The 20,347-nt window shown below is 34.8% G+C and overlaps 1 protein-coding gene across 1 annotated transcript in view; it reads right to left on the bottom strand.

Moving 5' to 3' along the window:
- Positions 1–20,347, bottom strand: part of KIAA0825 (KIAA0825 ortholog) — a 244,310-nt gene that overhangs the window by 88,213 nt on the left and 135,750 nt on the right. The window contains exons 12-17 of the mRNA XM_017880119.1: positions 19,602–19,696; positions 15,773–16,000; positions 13,960–14,225; positions 12,443–12,593; positions 7,151–7,341; positions 4,366–4,548 (exon numbers count right to left, since the gene is read on the bottom strand). Of these exons, the coding sequence (XP_017735608.1) occupies positions 4,366–4,548; positions 7,151–7,341; positions 12,443–12,593; positions 13,960–14,225; positions 15,773–16,000; positions 19,602–19,696 (1,114 nt within the window). The remainder of the gene's footprint in view (positions 1–4,365; positions 4,549–7,150; positions 7,342–12,442; positions 12,594–13,959; positions 14,226–15,772; positions 16,001–19,601; positions 19,697–20,347) is intronic.

Here is a 20,347-nt window from a genome sequence, read left to right as displayed (position 1 = left end):
CCTTAGACAAGGCAGAATTAATATGAAACTGAATAACTAAGATAGCCCTGGAAAGCTTGAGATAACTGAGGACATGTGAACCTTTCTGATGGCCCTAGAATCACAGACAACTACCTATGAATACTGAATTCGAGATTTTAAACAGAATTCTAAGTCACTGCTTTGCTTTCAAAAACCGGCATTATACCCGAGACTATAAGTTGTTGCCTAAATGTCATTAAGTGACATTTAAGTGCCTTGAATTTCTCATGATGAAAATAACTCTTTGAGGTTAGCAAATGATAATTGGAGGTTATAGAATAACTGGCCCATAGTAGATACATGGTAAATACATGGCAAAAGAAAGAAAGAATAAAAGGTATTACCAGACCTTGCTTAGTTAAAAGGAGGATGAGTTTTAAGGGCCATCTGTGAAGAGCAATTGTGGGTGGTAGACAGCCAAAGGGCAGGTTGAGAACAGGACAGGAGGTGGAGAGAGAGAAAGACTGGACCTCGGGGTACACCAGGAGTCAGCCAGTCGAATATTCTGGGAGCAGCCCTCTCTAAATTTAATGACCGGCTCTTTTGGAGTATTTTAACCTTATTAGCATGACACATAAAGCTGTTTAATTTTGTGTTTTTTTAAAAATGAGATTTCCCTTTTAAAATAATGTTGACAGGAAGGTGGATAAAGGGAGTCATTGAACCTAAACAAAATGACTAAGACAAGAAACTTCACTTTCTGGATTGCATTCTGCCAGATACCTTTTAAAAAAAAAATCATTTTAAGTATGTTTAAATTTCCATTCCATCTATATTCATTTTCACAACTTTATTGAGATGTATAATTCATGTACCACAAGATTTACCCATTTAAAGTATACAATTAGATGGTTTATACTATATATATACTATATAGATGGTTATACTATGCAGCTGCATAACCTTCATCAGTATCTAATTTTAGAATATTTTATTCCCAAACGAAACTCTGTATCCATTAGCAGTTACTCCCCATTCCCTCCTCCCCTCACCTTCTGGTAACCACTGATCTACTCTCTGTCTCTACGGATATGCCTATTCTGGACATTTCTAATAAACAGAATCAAACAATATGTGGGCTCTTGTGTCTGGCTTTTTTCACTTAGCATGTTTTTGAGGTTCATCCCTGTGGCAGCACATATCAGCACTTTATTCCTCTTTATTGCGGAATAATATCCCACTGTATGGATATGCCACATTTTATGTATCCATTCACTAGTTGATGGACATTTGGCTGCTTTCTCATTGTGTTATTTTGAAAAATTCTGCTACATAAATTTTTGTACAGACATAACATTTTGAACACTCCTACACAAATGTTTGTGTGGACATATTACTTTCATTGTTGGGCCATATGACCATATGCTCAACATTTCACATAAGCATATTCTATGCTTAACTTGAGGACCTGCCTGTTTTCCAAGGTGTGCCAGTCATTCCTGAGGTAGGAAAAGCAAAGGCCTATTTTATTTTCTGAGAGACAGTGAAATAGTTTCTTTTTAAACAAAGGGGAAGGCCATAACCTCGGAAGCCCTAACATTAGTTTGAAACAGAACTATAGACAGAGCATTGGAATTTGGTGACTAAAAAAGCCCTATGAGTGACAACAAATGGACCCCAAGATGAGGCTGCTATTCCTTGGCCTAGTGATCTACCTTTGGGTATATTTCTGATGACCCTTTCTTTTGCATGGCTTGTTGGCAGTTGTATTGAAATCCCACAATTCCATCTTATTGAATGTTGAAATAGCCAGCTTTCAAAAAGTTTCCACTATTAGGAGTTTTGATATAACACATCAAAACATTTGGATAAATATAGATATAGACATGAGATATACATATGAAATTCATTATCTAATTCTACCTTTTATTATAGATTTAGGGAGGACAATATTATTTTAATTTAAAATAAAAAACATCATCAGCTTTTCTTAAATTACTTGTGGCAGATATTACATCTGGCTCATTGTTGTATCCTTTATCTTTAATCATAGGGGCTAGAGAGGCAACAACATTTGTTGAATTGAAACTGAATTGCATTTACCCAAAAATTCTAGTAATTAATTTTTAACCTGCTACACATGAACTAAAACTGAAGTCTACGCATCCAAAATGCAACATATGAAATCACCAGGTGGGGATGTGTATGAACATGTATGTGAATATGCTTCGGGCCTGCAATTTAACTGCCTTTACGAAAGAAATATAAGTGATAAGCACTTTGGAAAATACATGGTGAATATTTTCTGTTTCAGCATGTTCCTTTCCCTGGAGAACAAAGCTGAAGTACTCCTTTTACAACATTCTAACAGAAATCTATAAAGGCGAGTTAAAAAAGAACACATATTTTTGCAAACAGGTTTCCTTCTTCCTGAAAAGACTTTAAAATCATGTATTCCTGTCCAGGGATTTCGTGGTCCTACGCTAAGTTCAGAAAGGAAAACACATTCAGTTCATCTGTCAGAACTACTTGAAATAAAGGCAGTCACCTTCTAAAAGGGCATATCACGTAGAGTGACAAATGTCAGGTAGCATGGGTTAGGGTTAGGGTTAGGCAGGGTTAGGGTTAGGGTTAGGGTTAGGGTTTATAAAAATTCAATACTATTAACATCTGATTGCTACTTTTTACCAATTCCTCAAAGAATGTGGTTTAATTTTTTAATGTGAGATTCACAATTTTTTTCTAATATGCTAATAGTATGATGGATTCATATCTTGGATGTGTAAAAAAGCCCAATAAGTCAATAGAGTTCTTGCAACACACAAATATATATTTCCCTAATTGGCGAAGAACATGCTGGCCTGTAGACTTCATTTGTCAGTACAAAACAAAGTATATTTCAAAGATTAGATGTCTAGTCTAGGAAAACAATCATGACATTTAAGTAAACATAAATGGATAAAACTTTTGAAATTTTTTGAACTGAGAAAGATTTTAAAAGAATTAAAGTATATCCAGATTTTTGTTCATGCTTCAAAGTAATATAGCTATCTATGTTTTATATTAAGAAAAACCAGAGGCAGTGCTTAGCGTAAAATGTTCTGTAATCCTGGTTGAAATTAGCAATTTAAATTTGCTGAATGAGGTTACAGTGCAATATCTAATGCACAAATCATAGAGATTTGAGTACTTGCATAGTTGTTAAAAATGTATCAAAAAGCCATAGGTTAACAATAATGAATGTATGTTACATTATTATTAAAATATGCAATCTTTGGTAATAATTTATTTGTTTTACAAATGCATTGGGGGGCTAAAATTTATCAATTCATCTGTGACAAAGCATGAAATTCAATATTGCTCACCATGACCAATCCATGAAATTTGTCAACTTTGTTCCCGATTTTCACAGGGCCTTCCTCTTAGATGAAATGACCCATTGAACTGAGAGCATAGCAATTTTTTCATCTATGGTAAATCAGTTTAGTTTCCTAGGATTTATTATGGGCTTCAGACTTGAGCTTTTTATGATTATGAACCATTCTGTACATAATATCAACCGTATGGTGATTTATCTCACTGTTTCTTCCCCTTTCTGAAAGAATTCTCCATTTCTAAAAGTAGCTCTCAACCTGTGTTGCTAGAAGGAACACTCTGTAAACAATGGGTTTATTGAAAGTCAGAGTAGGCGAAGCCGAAATAAAAGCTGTTAATTCTTTTAGAATATCTAATACAAATGTGTCAAAATTTATTAAAAATTAAGATTTGTATATCGCTTTTACCAGAATGTTATGCAAAGAAACACTTGACCTGATTTAGCCTTAGAAATAGATATGTGAAATTTTTACTACCCATGAAGATATAATTATTTAGTTAAAAAATAAAAGTGACAATTTTGGAGGAGGATATAAACAATGGTATTAATGTTTTATGATAAGACATATTCTAACCTCCTCTATAACATTACAGATTTGAACTGCATTAACCAGAAATCAAAAGTAATTCCACATTTCTAGATTTTTCTAAATCTTATTTGTTGAGCTAAGTAAAATATTTCCACATTTTAAAGATGTAATTATTATTTCTATTTCCATTTGCCATTGCTAGCTGAGGTATATCTCAAATATAGTTTTCTTTTTCATAAAGTATCAAAAAATCACTGTGATAACCAGGCCATCCAATAGAGACATAACACATTTTCGGGCACTGAATTGCATTGAGAATTATGAAACTCTGTTGGTTGGTGTTAGTTTTATAAAATGGCCCAGTTCACAGTATCAAAAATGCACTTCAAAAGATTTCTACTTATAACTTCACATAATTCAGTAAGTGTTATGGAAATAACTTGCTAATCACATTATTATATATCATAATAGCTAAAAGGAAAATACATTTGATACTTACTTATACAATTCTGTTAATGGTGAAGTCAAAATGACTAATGTTGTAAACAGATTATTACAATGGGTATGAATTTTAAAAATTTTATCATCTGTATGCTGATGAGGACTCAAAAGTTTCTGTACAGATGTACAAATTGACCATAACATGTTCTCAGTGCATATCAAAATTGTTGTGACATCAAGTCTGTTGGAAAGAAAGAAGAGAAAATCGTGTTAAACAAAACAATGTTTCTGCTTGGTAGGCACTTTAATTCATATCTCTTGTACAAAGCATATGTAAGAATAGAAGAATTCAGTTAGATACCAGAGCTTCAGAGATCTAAACCAAATAGAAAGTATCAAAGATAGATACTCTTTGAGTTTCTAGGTGTTAGATGGCCCACAATACCATTATCTTTAGGGATGGTGAGCTCTGTAATAGCGTTTTAGGAGTGCTTTTAAAAAATGTTTATTTTACATTATTAGGATTCTGTTCAAGAAACTCAAGAGATCATCCCGGAAATTACACTGAGCCAAAGAAAAGCAAGATGAAAAGAAAAATTTGCTATTTTCCATATGTATGTATGATAGGTTAAAATTTCATGGCAGAACAATTCTCCTCACTCATGAGCAAGCTGTCAAAAAAAAATTACAAGATTGGTAGCACGTTCTCCCAGCAAGCGGGAGATAAGAAGAAATGACAAACGAAGCTCAAATCGAGAAGCCTATAGTTTCGGAAATGTTTAATATTAAATAAATTTGTGGAAAATATACTGTATTATTTATCTTATTCATAGACTTATTTCTTTGTTTCCATCTTTCTTGAGTTTTTATTTTTTTATTTTTTTATTTTTTATTTATTTTTTTGAGACGGAGTCTTGCTCTGTCGCCCAGGCTGGAGTGCAGTGGCCGGATCTCAGCTCACTGTAAGCTCCGCCTCCCGGGTTTACACCATTCTCCTGCCTCAGCCTCCCGAGTAGCTGGATCTACAGGCGCCCGCCACCTCGCCCAGCTAGTTTTTTTTGTATTTTTTAGTAGAGACGGGGTTTCACCAGGTTAGCCAGGATGGTCTCGATCTCCTGACCTCGTGATCCGCCCGTCTCGGCCTCCCAAACTGCTGGGATTACAGGTTTGAGCCACCGCGCCCGGCCTTTTTCTTGAGTTTTAATAGGGACCCAAAGATCTCTTTAATTATTATTTTGGCATATAACTAAATTGAACAGACCTAAGTTAGTTTCTTCTTCTTTTAAATTCAGGGTTGAAGAAACAGAAGATGAAAATTTTGAAGTGATAGGAAAAATACAAGTTTTAGGATCTTTTAAAATGACATTTTGGATTCAAATTTATTATATAATAAATATTACATATTAATAATATATGATACATATGTAAATCATATATATGGCTTAGTTATGTGACATTTGAAGGCTACTGGAATACTAAAAGAATCAATAATAGCCTTTATAAAGGTTTAATTTTAGTTTGTATATGCTTTTTCTAATTGCTAGATAAACAATTTCTAATCCAATATATAAGTAGAAACACACATACACAATCTGATTTCCATAATAATGGTGGTTTAGGAGTAACCAGTCAAATAAAAATATTTATATATTTTACTTACAAAAACTAGAAGCAATAATTCTAACATTGCATGGCATTTTATGCAACCACTCAGAAAATAAAACCAAAAGTCTCTATTCTACAGTTAATTAATTAAATATACTACCCATTTCTACTTATTTCATGAGCTAACAGTAAAGCTGATTTCACATAATGACTTGCCATTTCATAATCAAAAGTGATTTATGCTACATAAGGAAAAGAACGAAGTTATTCTTTGCTTTCAAAAGGAATTTTCCATCTATTCTTAGTTCAATTTTTTAAAAAAGTCTAGTCAGTAATTCAAAACAGCCTGTGCAAAATACCATATTTATGAAACACTGCAGCAGGACCTAAATGCCCTTCAAATTGCAGCATGCTTTATAAGAACATGATCAGGAAATGATTCCTCCTGCCCAAAAAAAAAAAGACTCCCATGTCTGTAGGTTCCTCCTAAAATATATCTGAAAAAAGATTATTCTGCCTAAAAGGTCTGAATCACATTATACAGAATATTTACAAAACAAAAGCCTTTTCTTCATATACATACAAGACCATTGTAGTGATGTAAGCACAATTCATATATTCATTGCCTAGATAACTCATAGAATTGTACTATAATTCAGTCTTATTCAATACTCAGTGACTGTTGCTCCTCATTTTCTATGATTTCACATTTTGTTGAACTGGCTGTTAGTAACAAATAGTGAAAATAAAAGGAAAAAATAATTATAATATATTAGGAAGAAAATAATTAGGTTTTCTTAATGAAGATAAGCTTCTATATTTAAAGGCTTAACAAAAAACAGCTAAAATCCCCTGGTTGCCTAGAAGTTCAAAATCAAATGTGTCAAATTGACTGCTCCATCATGGCATGGATGCTTTGGTATCAATTTCAGGGCCTTAATTTTCTTTTTTTATCTTATTAACATTTGTGTGTCTATATCCTCGAATATAAGACACCTTGAATCACTTTTTAGAAACAAGTGGGTTCTATAGACAATTTTAAGGAATAAAAAGAACAAATTTATTCTGATTCAGGTTTCATATTTCCACTTAAATAACTCAGGAAAATAGAATATGATTTCAGATGTTAGAAACATGTTAAATATATAAGGAGTATGTCATGAGATTCAGAATTCTGCTTTATACCCAACTAATGAAAAGTTTTCTTGAAAAGCAGTGTTTTTCAGAACTTCAATTACCTTAACTGTGGAGTTCTTTTGCGGCTGGGGTGGGCCCGAGTGTATCTGGAGGTCAGCAGACCCAAAGATTTCTCCAGCACTTCTGCTAGAATCTCCTGGGCTAACTTAGGAGGCAGAATGGTCCAGAGATCGTAACGAAGAGCCCAGCAGAAATAATGCCACATCTGGATCGAGAAGGAACATCTTTCCCCCTGGCAAAGCCACCACATGTTAAACCATAGAATTACATCTTCTAAAATGTCAGTTTGCTTCCTATGAACCTAATTAGTTCAGGCTGAAAGGAAATAGCTAAAGAGTTTGACACACTAGAAGACCAACAAAGATTTTTGACAAGATGTAAAACATCCTTATTGACAAAGGAACAGATGTTTTATTTCAAGTATGAGACTAGATATTCTAGTGCAAATCCAGACCACAAACATTTAGCCTAGCATAGCCTTGATTTACCTACACCTAGCCTATGGTTTAAAATTTATTTTTAAACAACTAGCTTTGTAGTTGCTGAAAAAACCATGGTAGCTTGTTTAAGATAGTGGACTGATTCTTCTAAAATTAAAATCTATTTGAATCATTTCAGTAGGTATATTTTTCTGAGCCTATTAGCATCATTGAGGTAATTTTATAAATGTTTCAGATTTCACATTATAATGAAGTGACAGGAGTAAAAATAAACTTGCATACTGCATTCTTAGGAACATTCTTGAAACCAAGGGGGATGGGTAGCTATCGAAGATTATTACGTTAGGCTATTTTGTCTATGGCATTTAAATAACAATACTAGAAACAGATATCACAATAGTCTGAATTTACAAGATTTTTTAAAGCCTAGATACATATTATCATCATTTCTTAGTATTTTTATGGCACCTTGTACTTTTAAAGAGTCATATTTTCATTCCTTTCCACCCCTGTACAGATCTCTTCTGTGTGCCAAATTTTCTGACTGCAGAGGAAGAACTAACAATGGCCAAGGTCAAGGGGAACAGGCAGAAAGAAGAGGGTGGCCTCAAGTGATTTACAAACATTAATCAGGTAACACGTACTCTAAGGAGGTATGGCCGTAGTTTCACCCCATTTTCTTCAAATCAGATCAAATGATTATTTGAAATAGGAAGATTAGAATGCATTCTTCAAGCATTATCTTGATTATGTTAATATATCAGAAGTTAAACTAGTAAAATTTCCTATTATATTCCAAGTGATTAACTTTTACTTAAAATTTCTGCTTTGCCCACGATCTGTATTTGTCAGGCAAATGTCATGTAAAAAAAAAAAAAAAAATCTGCTGTTCTCTTATACCAAAAGTGATCATTTCTTATGCAGACACTCCCATTAGTATTTTCTTTATGTATGACTCTCCTGGCAGTTTCTTCGATTACTAATATCTTCTGCAGCCATCGAAACAATAATAATTTTAGTTATTATCTACTGACTGTCAAATGGCATGTATAAATGAATTTCTACTCATTTATAAATTGTATTCTTTGGGTAAGAAACTTGGGCATCAAAATGTCAGAGTCGAGTTCAAACTGGAGGGGACTTTGGCCACTGGCTTCTGATTTCTTAATAAGGTGTGCATCTAAACTTTTTATGAAAAAAGAAATGACAAAATTAACGATGAAGCAGCAAAATTATAGTTTATTATGCTTTCTTTGTTGTGTGTTTCGATGAATACTTTTTAAACTAAGACAGGAGGTTTAATGCCTGATTCTCTTATACCTTTTGTGTTGCATGTAAATTTAAGCAAAACTGACTCCAGTTGATAGTGACTAGCATGAATGATTTACACTAACTTTGCCTACGGAAATGAGTGAGTTCTTACTACAACATGATCAAAATGATTTCTCATATTCTTCAAAATATGAAAACCCAATTTCTTCAATGGCTACCCTTTAGTGATAAATTAGAAAATAAAAATAACTTTAGGCACACAGATTTCTTCTCTTAAAAGTAAAAAAATACTCATTTTAAGACTTTTTAAACTATAAACTTCATGTTTACTTTAAAATATTTCAAATAGGTCTTTGTTCTAACAATTCTTTGTAAATTCATACAACTTCAATGTACGCAAGGGTTTTCATTAAACTAAATGTGATTCATTTATTTTTCTGACCTGTTTCCTTATTTGTTGTCATTTCAAAAGTATTCTGCTAGTAAACATCTGTTATTTTTGGAGACCCACTGTAATGTAAACACATGTGAGCTTTTATTTAGATTATATATCAGGAAACAAGCATCTGGGCTTTATTATAGAAGCCACTCAATATTATCTTTGAACAGACAATTCTTTATTCTTTGACTATTGGAAAACACGAGTTCCTAAAACTGAACAGATGTCAACTATCCTAAAAGCTTAATTTTAAATATGTAATCTGAACACCCACTGTGCCATCGTGACCAGCACCTCATCAGAGAGATACAGAACTCTGACTCTCTCAAGCTGACAGTTTAGAAAATGGAAATAATGTATCTAGATCTCACTTGCTATCACAAAACATGAGCAAATATTGCTGCATATCTTGTAAATTATTTTACTATTTCTTTACTATGCTCTGCACATGGCGATAGGTTCCCTTGAGATCTCTATCCTACCCTTCACCCCCAGTCAGGCAGATATCATCTTTTTCCCTCTCAAAGCAGGCCTGCCAAAAACATACTAATTCTGTTTCACAAATCAGTTGGAATAATGGGGAGAGCAAAAGAAAGGGGTGCAGTAAGCAAGATAAAACCATGTCAGGTATGCCAGTTGTCAAAACAGTTTAAAATCAGTGCTATTTTTAGAAGGTTCTTATTTTTGATACATAAAAAAAAAGTATCACTTTATTTTTCTGAAAATAAATAACAACCACAAAGTCTGCAATTAAATTGTAACTACTGACCATGTAAGTATATGGAAGCTACAGTACCATGTAATCACAGGGTAACTATCTCGTTATTTCTGTCTTTGAAGCTAAAGCCTTGTCATAAGATCTAAGAGCTGCATGTTACATGGTAATTTGTTGGTTTTTAAAATACTTGGTAACTTCAATAACAGGTTCTCAATGCATCCACTTATTTACACTGTACGACTCTTCTAGCTCCCAATTTGCATAAGAGGAAACATAATACCCCTATGTTGAACATATAGTGAGATGATACCTGTCCTTCATGTAAAACATCATATAAAATTGCTCATTAGTAGTACACTGACATATTGAAATAGTTTGAAATATGAGTAGGATTCATTTTCAACCACTCGGTTTACTTCAAGGCAAATAAGGAAAATATGATGCTGCCAGGAGAGGGGAAGACCAATACTTTCATTCTTATCTCAGGCTACCAGCTGCACCATACCACTTTCTCTTTCTCATTCTGCTTGCTGCTTCCATGACTGTTTGAAGTATGTCAGGTTTGGAAAACTCTATATGGATGCTCTTGCAAAGAGAAAAACTCTCTGGGAAGGGCCTCTGAATGAGAGATGAAATGGCCTTAGAAAAAGTGGAAAGTCCTTTAAGAGAGCTTCTTATTAGCCGCTCCTCTCTGTTGTAGTAACATTTATTATGATAATAACTCAGGCATAAATCAAACCACAGGAACCTTCAGTGCCTGCGAGGTGACAGGAGCGATTCTGTTGAATAAAACTCCACTCAGTTTTTCTCAATACTCTATAGTGATTAGGACAATCAAGAAAATGATAGTCACAAACTTCAATCTAGAGGAAAGGGTAAAATGGAAAAGTTAATGAAACTGGGCATGGCTGTTGAATTTTTTTTAAACCCTGATTACCTTTTATTAAGATATTATAAATGTTTCACCCTGACCTGGAATGAACTTCGAGGAATTTCAAATATTGTGGTCTGTGCATAATCAATGAGATTTAGGTGAAGGGAAACTAATGAAGCTTGATGATGAATAATTTTAATTGATCCTGGGTTTGGTTGCACTGGGAATCATTAGGCTTCAATTTGGGATTTCAAAACATGGGCTAAATGAAAATAGGTAAGCTATAACTGATCAGATGGGTCTTTTTTTTTTTTTTTTTTTCTGTCACCCAGGCTGGAGTGAAGTGGCTGGATCTCAGCTCATTGCAACCTCCGCCTCCCAGGTTCAAGTCATTCTCCTGCCTCAGCCTCCTGAGTAGCTGTAATTACAGACAGGCATGTATCACCACACCCAGCTAATTTTTTGTGTTTTTACTAGAGATGGGGTTTCNGTAAAATGGAAAAGTTAATGAAACTGGGCATGGCTGTTGAATTTTTTTTAAACCCTGATTACCTTTTATTAAGATATTATAAATGTTTCACCCTGACCTGGAATGAACTTCGAGGAATTTCAAATATTGTGGTCTGTGCATAATCAATGAGATTTAGGTGAAGGGAAACTAATGAAGCTTGATGATGAATAATTTTAATTGATCCTGGGTTTGGTTGCACTGGGAATCATTAGGCTTCAATTTGGGATTTCAAAACATGGGCTAAATGAAAATAGGTAAGCTATAACTGATCAGATGGGTCCTTTTTTTTTTTTTTTTTTTTTTTTTGAGATAGAGTCTAGCTCTGTCACCCAGGCTGGAGTGCAGTGGCTGGATCTCAGCTCATTGCAACCTCCGCCTCCCAGGTTCAAGTCATTCTCCTGCCTCAGCCTCCTGAGTAGCTGTAATTACAGACAGGCATGTATCACCACACCCAGCTAATTTTTTGTGTTTTTACTAGAGATGGGGTTTCACCATGTTGGCCAGGCTGGTCTCAAACCCCTGACCTCAAGTGATCTGCCCGCCTCACCCTCCCAAAGTGCTGGGATTACAGGCGTGAGCACTGCGCCCAGCCTCAGATGGGTCTTTAAGCATACTCATAAGAACATACAATAAGAAGGAAAAAAATAAGTACAAAGAATAAAGCTGCTTAATAAAAGGTATTTATCAAACACATATGGAAATGTATAACAAGAAAAAAATGCAAGGATATCCATAACTAACTGGTCCCTTTGGAAAAAATACAAGGTTGTAGCATTTTGGCATTGTTATCTCTTTGAGTTTTCATTGTATCCCATTATATTCCGACTATACGGCACAACATTGCAGCTCAGATTAAGTTATTTTTACTTTTAAGCAGAAGGAGAGTTCTGATGTCTAATTGATTTCAGGTTTTTAAAAACAGTGTTTTTCCTAAGTATGAATTCCATATTTTAAAAATATTATCCTAACAGTCTTCATGTATTAGTAATGCCAAGCTCATGTTTCTAATTAGCCAGAAAGCAGGTAGGCAGTAAAACATATTTGTGTAAAAAGGAGGGATAGTAAACTTAACTTCACACCTCATAAAAAGCTTTGTAGTCATCCCAGTGGTGGCTCTCAGCATCCTGTAAAATGCTTGTAGCACAAACTCTGACGCAGTAGTTCGTAACTTGAAACTGTAGAGTGTTGATGAATTCCTGATATCGTTGGACAGGCACCAGGAATATGGGTCTGTTCAGAGAGAATGATCAAAGAGACAGAGATTTAAGGCCTGTGCAGTAGGAGATAACAATCTCCAGTACTACAAATGGTTTTGATTATTAGATATCAATCATTCATTTCCTCTTAATGCTGAAGTCTGCGTCCACATTCACTTTCCAAAAGGAAAAAAAAAAAAAAAAAAAAAAAAGAAAAGCTGGTCTTTGTTTCGCAAGCCCTTTGAAAACGTACATCTGCTGTTCTACAAATATGCACTTCAACTTGAGACAAACTGTATTGTCAATACATCATTCAAAAATGAAAGCATTCTTTGTAAGCCTATTATTAGAGATCAGTGCATTATTTAGGCATTAGGTTATTGTTATTACTAGAGAACAACATGCACTTGTCAGAACCAACTTTTATAAAGCTATCAAATGTACCACAAACACAGTCTTTATTTTTAAAAATTGTAATTTTGTAGATATCAATTATCTCATAAACTGTTTTTTAAAATTCTGCAGAAATATTAAATAAAATGATTTCTGGCACATTTTGTTTATAAATTCAAGCCTGAATCACAACATCTGACTACTTATGAGAATTAAAGAAATATCACAGTTATACCCTACATCAAGCCAAATTTATTCTACTTTTATCTTTAGCTATGAATATTACACTGCTTTCTTTCATAACTAATGGATTGCAAAGGCTGGATAAAGAATATAGAATAGATTCTTGGGGTCACACAGGACTGCTACGTCTACATATTTCTTTTGCAAGAAGCCATGTTATATCTAGACAGTGTAAGGGCAACAAGAACGGCCATGTGATAATTAATGCCTGTGGTCATTTTTATCTCTATACAGAAAACATACTGTAGTTTTAGAGTACAAATACATGAAAATTAGACTGCCAGATGCTTCCTCTTCAAATATTGTACTTTATTACTCAATGGCTGTTCTGAAATATGTTTACATTGATCATTAGAATAGATTACAATGAATTTATTTTGTAAGTCCACTCCATGAGACAACAAGTTTATTTTTCCTTTTCATTGTGGTCAGTATAATGCACCTTACAAAACGAAAGGGTGTGTTCATTCATGTAATAACAACATGCAGAAAATAGTTGCGCTGGGTTAGGGTGCAGAAAATGCATGGGTCTTTTGAGTGTGCCTTTAGAGAGAGTACCTTTCTTACTATCTATGTATCTAGTTTAATATCTCCCATGCTCCACCTTTTTGATATTTCCTAGTTAAGACAAATGAAAATAATTCACCATGTTAATTATTACTTTCTCTTTCTCAAATCTCATTACCAAAATTTCATTCCTGTGATATCCAAAGATTACACGTTTCTTCAAGCATGGCCATCAACTTAATTTAAACAACACTTACTTTTTAGTAATTTCCTTCATCAAATTATCATATCGCTTGAAATGCTGGAAGACATACACTGCCGTGGAGAGGTATGTGTGCAGGTTTTTCAGGGGTGCTTTGGAAGGAACCTCCTTGGCTCTCTCTTGCAGTCTCTGCAGGACAGCTGTTGCCACTTTACAACAGGCCTCCACCAAGTTTGCTCTAATTTCCGGAAAAGAATCATCTCTGCATGCCAGAGCCAGTGGAAGCATGGTGTCAAGTTTTTCCATGATGTCAGAACAAAACTAGGGAGAAATAAATGTGGCACTGAGTTATTTGTATTCTGACAGCACCAAGTAATTTATGGACAGTGGAGCCAAATTCCTAAATAATGAATTTGGCATCAAACATAAATATAATGATGCAGCTTTGTAACAATCGATTTCTCAGTTGTAGAAAGTTAAATGTTTTATGTCAAATAAGGAAATACCAAAACAATGTTTCTCTCTATATAACCTTCAGACCTTATGCTTACCAGACAGACATTATGAAAAACTCATGAACCAGCTATACATGACAATACTTTTATCTAGTTAGTAGTACTCAGAAAATATGTATCCTTGATATTAACGTTTGTATTATTTTTTAAACTTATTCTAATTTTCTTTTGCTAAATTGCCATAAAGGGTTTTTTTTTAAATTAAATGCCACATATAAATGTCAGTGTAATTTAAATACTCTAGAATAATCAGAAACAGTCTCATGTAGCATCTTCATATTGGTAGGGTGTCAGCAACTTTTAGAAGTGATGAGTCTAGTCTTTCACTCTTTATTATGTATCTTCTCTTTCTTAATGGCAGAAGGGAGGTGTGATGAATGGAAAAGTAAAGCCTGTCTCCACATGGGATCAGTCAACAGAGTTCCCTAGGGACTCGAGGGAACTCCTTGTTTTGGAGCCTTAGGGTGAAGTGGCAGAATAAGGAGGTCATCTTCAAAAATTCTTTTAAGAATATTCCAATCTGCTGTGCATGGCGGCTCACGCCTGTAATCCTAGCACCTTGGGAGGCCCAGGCGGGCCAATCACAAGGTCAGGAGATAGAGACCATCCTGGCTAACATGGTGAAACCCCGTCTCTACTAAAAATACAAAAAAAAATTAGCTGGGCGTGGTGGCGGGCACCTGTAGCCCCAGCTACTCGGGAGGCTGAGGCAGGAGAATGGTGTGAACCCGGGAGGCAGAGCTTGCAGTGAGCCTGGATTGCACCACTGCACTCCAGCCTGGGTGACAGAGCGAGACTCCGTCTCAAAAAAAAAAAAAAAAAAAAAAAGGAATATCCCAATCATAGGTTGCTGAACTCATTCTGGACTTAATGCCAAGTGACTGTATTTACCTCCTATTTTCTCAGTATGTTCTGTGACTTTCAAAGCACATATGGAGATGTAAGATTGATACTAATGAGATGAAAAGCTCATTAAGGTGTTAATGAAGATTTTTTTAAGTGCCCAAAGCTAGAAAAGACAGCACTTCCTTCAACCTCCTAAATTTTCCTAGAGTCATTCAAACGTATAATCAAGACAGGTGGTTTTCCCAGGGTTTCCCAGCTCCCCATGAAGTCACAGAGGCCCCTTTTTGGTTGCCTTAGAGTCATGGAGCAACAAGTTAGCATCAGGTATAAGTCCTTTTAGGCAGCAGTGGCCCATGGATACCACTGAAGAAAACTGGTACTGGGTCAAGTACCAAGTATTTGCCAAGGGACTCCACCATTTGATCTACAGGTTCTTTTTGCAATGCTTTATACTAAAATAAATCCCATCATGTCAGTCATCAGTTTGAAAGGATTTCATATACTTGCTTTTCCAATTTTCTTTGGTTGTTCCTCCTCAGGAAACATATGGCTGTCTTGCCAAACTTGCTGGACATTTACAAGGTTCATAGCATAACTCACAGCTGAAGACCTTTCATTCTGTTCCTGTTGGAGAATTTTTGTGGAAAAACCTTCAATTTCAGTTACTATGCAGTGCGCCATGGGAAGAGACACTTCTTTAAATGCACTTCTCCAGCCAAAATCTAGTAAGGTAGCCTGAAATATAAATGTATATGAAGTCACGTTAATCGTAGCTCAGCAACAAATGTTTCTATTGTTATAGATATAAAATTATTACTTTCATTCAACATGTTGAATGTATTCTTTGATATACCGTAAAAGCCATTCTTACAACATAAAAAATATTACCTAGTGAATAAAGCAATATACAAAAACATGTGCATTCTTTACACACAGTAATATACTGACATTTCATTTTAATTCATCAGTAGATTTAATAAAAAACTTTTAAAAAATTTAATCTCTTAAATATAGTTCAATAAAGCCATCTTTACAAGAACAGAAAGATACAGTTACTATTTATCACATAAAACAACCTTTAAATTCAATATATTTAATAAAGTCTAAATTAGATTTTATAGTCTTTTTTATAGTTTATTGTTAACAAGTATTGCAACATAAGACAGCATTTAATATTCAACCTTTTATTTCTTTTTCACTCATAGAACTCCAGACAAGCCAAAAAATAGCAATAAGAAATAAAGTTTTCAGAGAAAACACAGCACTGCACTTTCTAGATTTTTACTTGCTTAGAATTTTAGTCTCTCCAGCTGCAAAGTCATAAGCAGCACTACTTTTGTTCCAAGAATGAAGAATTAAAAGAATCTGCACTGTTCTGTTGTGCTGGTGGGGGGTACTTGGAAGGGAGTAGAAGCGGTTGAGGTACAGTTGAGGGGTTGATGTTTCCTTTTTTGCTTTGGTTTATGACTCATAAGGCAATATATTTATGAATGTATATTTCCTCCAGATCTCCTAACATTCTCTAAAGTTCAAAAGCATTATGGGTAGTAGGCTGAACCTATGCTTAAAATTAAACTTTCCCTATTTTAATGTAACTTTGTTTATAGTAACGTGCCACCTACCCCAACTTCAGAAAACCCTGAGCTCCACGTCCCTGACTGAATCACTTATTTTTCTTGATCTCAGGGTTTTTTTTGGTAGAAAAACAAGAGAGTCAAATTGTATGATTTCTATGGTCCCTTTTATTTTAAAATTACCGAAATTATGATCATAAGCCTAATTTCCTTATATGTACAACCCATTCAGCAATAATTTTTTCTTACACATACTGTACAAAGTAACAAAGGTGACTCCTTTTTTAGAGCTAAAACTATATGATTCCATGACTCTAATCAGAAACATGGCTCTTGTTCTCATTACACTCATAACTGAATTGTAACGGAACTTTCTGAAGATTACTTGGATCTCAAGCATCAGAGGGCCTAAAACACATCTCTCTTATCTTATATTTGCATAAAATTCATCAAAAATGGGCCGGATATGGTGGCTTATGCCAGTAATCCCAGCACTTTGGGAGGCTGAGGCAAGCAGATCACTTGAGGTCAGGAGATGGAGACCATCCTAGCTAACACGGTGAAACCCCGTCTCTACTAAAAATACAAAAATTAGCCAGGCGTGGTGGTGTGTGCCTGTAGTCCCAGCTACTTGGGAGGCTGAGACAGGAGAATCGCTGGAACCTGGGAGGTGGAGGTTGAGTGAGCCAAGATCATGCCACTGCACTCCAGCCTGGGTGACACAGCGAGACTCCATCTCAAAAAAAAAAAAAAAAAAAAAAAAAATCATCAAAAATTGAATCTACTCAACTGATATAATCTTCTTTCTTATAAGAGAACTTGGAAGTGGCATAGGTATAGCCCTGTGCTATAACAGTAATTCCTTGGGACACATTTATGAAAAAAATGTAAAAATAAAACTACCTCCATGAAAATTCAAACAAAAAATTTCTGATTTTTGTTTTCCCCATTAGGGCATGTCTACTTACTAAAGTCATTCATTTATTCATTCAAGCAAATATGTCCTGGTGGAAATGTCATTAATTGCTATGGCTGCATTGAATTTTTAAAAAGTTTTTGTGCAGTAAAAGTTACCTTTGCCTATGATAATGTATATATAGTTATAATATGTTGGCCTATCTGAATTCTCTTTTCAAAATATAGAAAAACAAGTACATTAACAGCTGCTCTTAAAAAGAAAACTGAAGGCCGGGCATGATGGCTCATGACTATAATCCCAGCACTTTGGGAGGCCGAGGCAGGCACATCACCTGAGGTCAGGAGTTCGAGACCAACCTGGCCAACATGATGAAACCTTATCTCTACTGAAAATATAAAAAATTAGCTGGGCGTTGTTGTGGGCGCCTGTAATCCCAGCTACTTGGGAGGGTGAGACAAGAGAATTGCTTGAACTCAGGAGGCAGAGATTGCAGTGAGCTGAGATTGCGCCACTTCACTCCAGCATGGGTGACAGAATGATACTATGTCTCAAAAAGAAAAAAAAACAAAAAGAAAACTGAAAACCTTTCCTTATTCAAACCTCCAGTAGTTTATTTGTTCTTATGAAATATAGTTTGCTTACTTCTACTGTTCTCATCTAATATTTGGTATCATACATATTCCACTTAGACTAGAGAACACTTACTAGTTGTTCCAAGAAAAAAGAGAATCACATGGTTTTCTCTTCTATGCAAAAAGTAGATAATCTGTTGAATCTCTATTTCTATTATTTACTGCTAATTTCTTAGTACTGATTTTGATTTTTGGTTAAAGCTTAGGATTTTTCCAATTATTTCTCTTGCTTTAAGGCCAAAACTGTTAAAACTATATGTTGTTTTGTCTCTTTAAATATTTACCTAGTGTATCAGTCAGGGTCAATTTGAAAAACAGAAACCACTCAAGATTTTTCAAAAGGAAGAATTTTAATGTAGGGTTTTGGTTACCTACATGATGGAAGATTTGAGAAGTCAAACATAGACTGTGAAGCAGGCCAGATATTAATAGAGCAGGAGGCCACAACCACCCCTAGGGCTGGAGGAATGAAGAAAAGGGACTAAGTTATGGGAGAGTAGCTCCTGGCTACCAGTCGAAGCTAAAGCCCAAGCAGACCTGCCAGGTGGAACTGAAGTCATGCAGGGCAGGCTGCATGGTAGGAGCAGGGCTCACGGTGGATATAAAGGTGTCACACCCATTATTAGAGATGCTCCTTAAGACAGAGAGAGGAGAAGAAACGCTCTGGTTTCTCTGCAACTCCTACCCTCCATCAACGCCTTCCATGAGGTCTTCTATCAATGCCTTTAATTGACTAACCCATCCCAGAATCTGAAAGCAAAGGGGCCTGGAATGTGTAATTCTCTGCAATCTAGAGCAGAGCAAAGAAAACAGGTTTTGGGAACAAACAATCACAGGATGGGGATCATAAATATGAGGCCAGTTCAGATGATTGTTTCCTTTTCCGTTTTAATCTCCATTTGCTCACGTTTCAACAATTATCTATAGCCCACATCCTCTAAGTGCAGACCCTGAGTCAGGTTAAGAACAAAAGATCTCTTGACTTCCATCTCTCTATTCCTCCCATGGAATAGATTTTACAAGAAGACAGTATCCCCACTAAATTGAATTTTCATCAAAAACTTATAAGCCAATTTTCAATCCAAAATTGAAAAATTATTTTTTTGTAGCAAAGGGTAAAACTCAAGACATTTTGCTTCATAATGGATTCACAGGCATCTGATGATGATCTTATATGTGAATTATAAAACACTTTTTTTTCCTTCACTTACCTCTTTTCCTGGTAGCAATTGCTCTGAAGGAATATTGGTTTCGTTTGCTCTAGGTTTTTCTATTACAAGTTCTCTATTGGATTTCTCCAACATTCCTAAGCAATAGAAAAGAAAACAAACACACTAATATATATTGTTTAAAAGGCATATTAGATGTGATTTATAAATTCAGGTAAATATTAACTATGTAGAAAAGCTCTATCCACAGTACATACATACATACACACATCCACAAATAACAATATATAGAGAATACAGTCAAAAAGATGCAGGCTGATGTCACCATTACAATAATGATATAATCAAGATAGATAGAGTCCTTTTCCATATACAACTTGATGAAATCTACATCCCAATTACATTCATGTTTGATGTACATAGACATACAATCTTCAAAATAAAGATTTTTGTCATTAATTTATTTTCATGTTGATAATGTAAGAGGACAAAATAAATATTTTTTCCTTGTTCATTTAAAAAGTTAATTCTAAAATACTACATTTTAAAACTGTTGGTATTTCCTAGCATGTTAACGTCAAAGAAAGAAGAAAAATACATAGATAAACATCAGCATAACAAGAAAAATTATACCCTTAAGCATATCAATGATTCATTTAAAAAACACAAACTCTGAGACAGGCATAAAATAATCCCTAGCGAGGCAGAGCTTGCAGTGAGCTGAGATCCGGCCACTGCATCCCAGCCTGGGCGACAGAGCGAGACTCCGTCTCAAAAAAAAAAAAAAA

The sequence above is a fragment of the Rhinopithecus bieti genome, unplaced genomic scaffold (assembly GCF_001698545.2).
Source record: "Rhinopithecus bieti isolate Rb0 unplaced genomic scaffold, ASM169854v2 scaffold_12189, whole genome shotgun sequence".
Classification (NCBI taxonomy): Eukaryota; Metazoa; Chordata; class Mammalia; order Primates; family Cercopithecidae; genus Rhinopithecus; species Rhinopithecus bieti.
The sequence above is the reverse complement of the archived record's forward strand: the minus strand, read 5'-3'. Positions and strand labels throughout refer to the sequence as shown.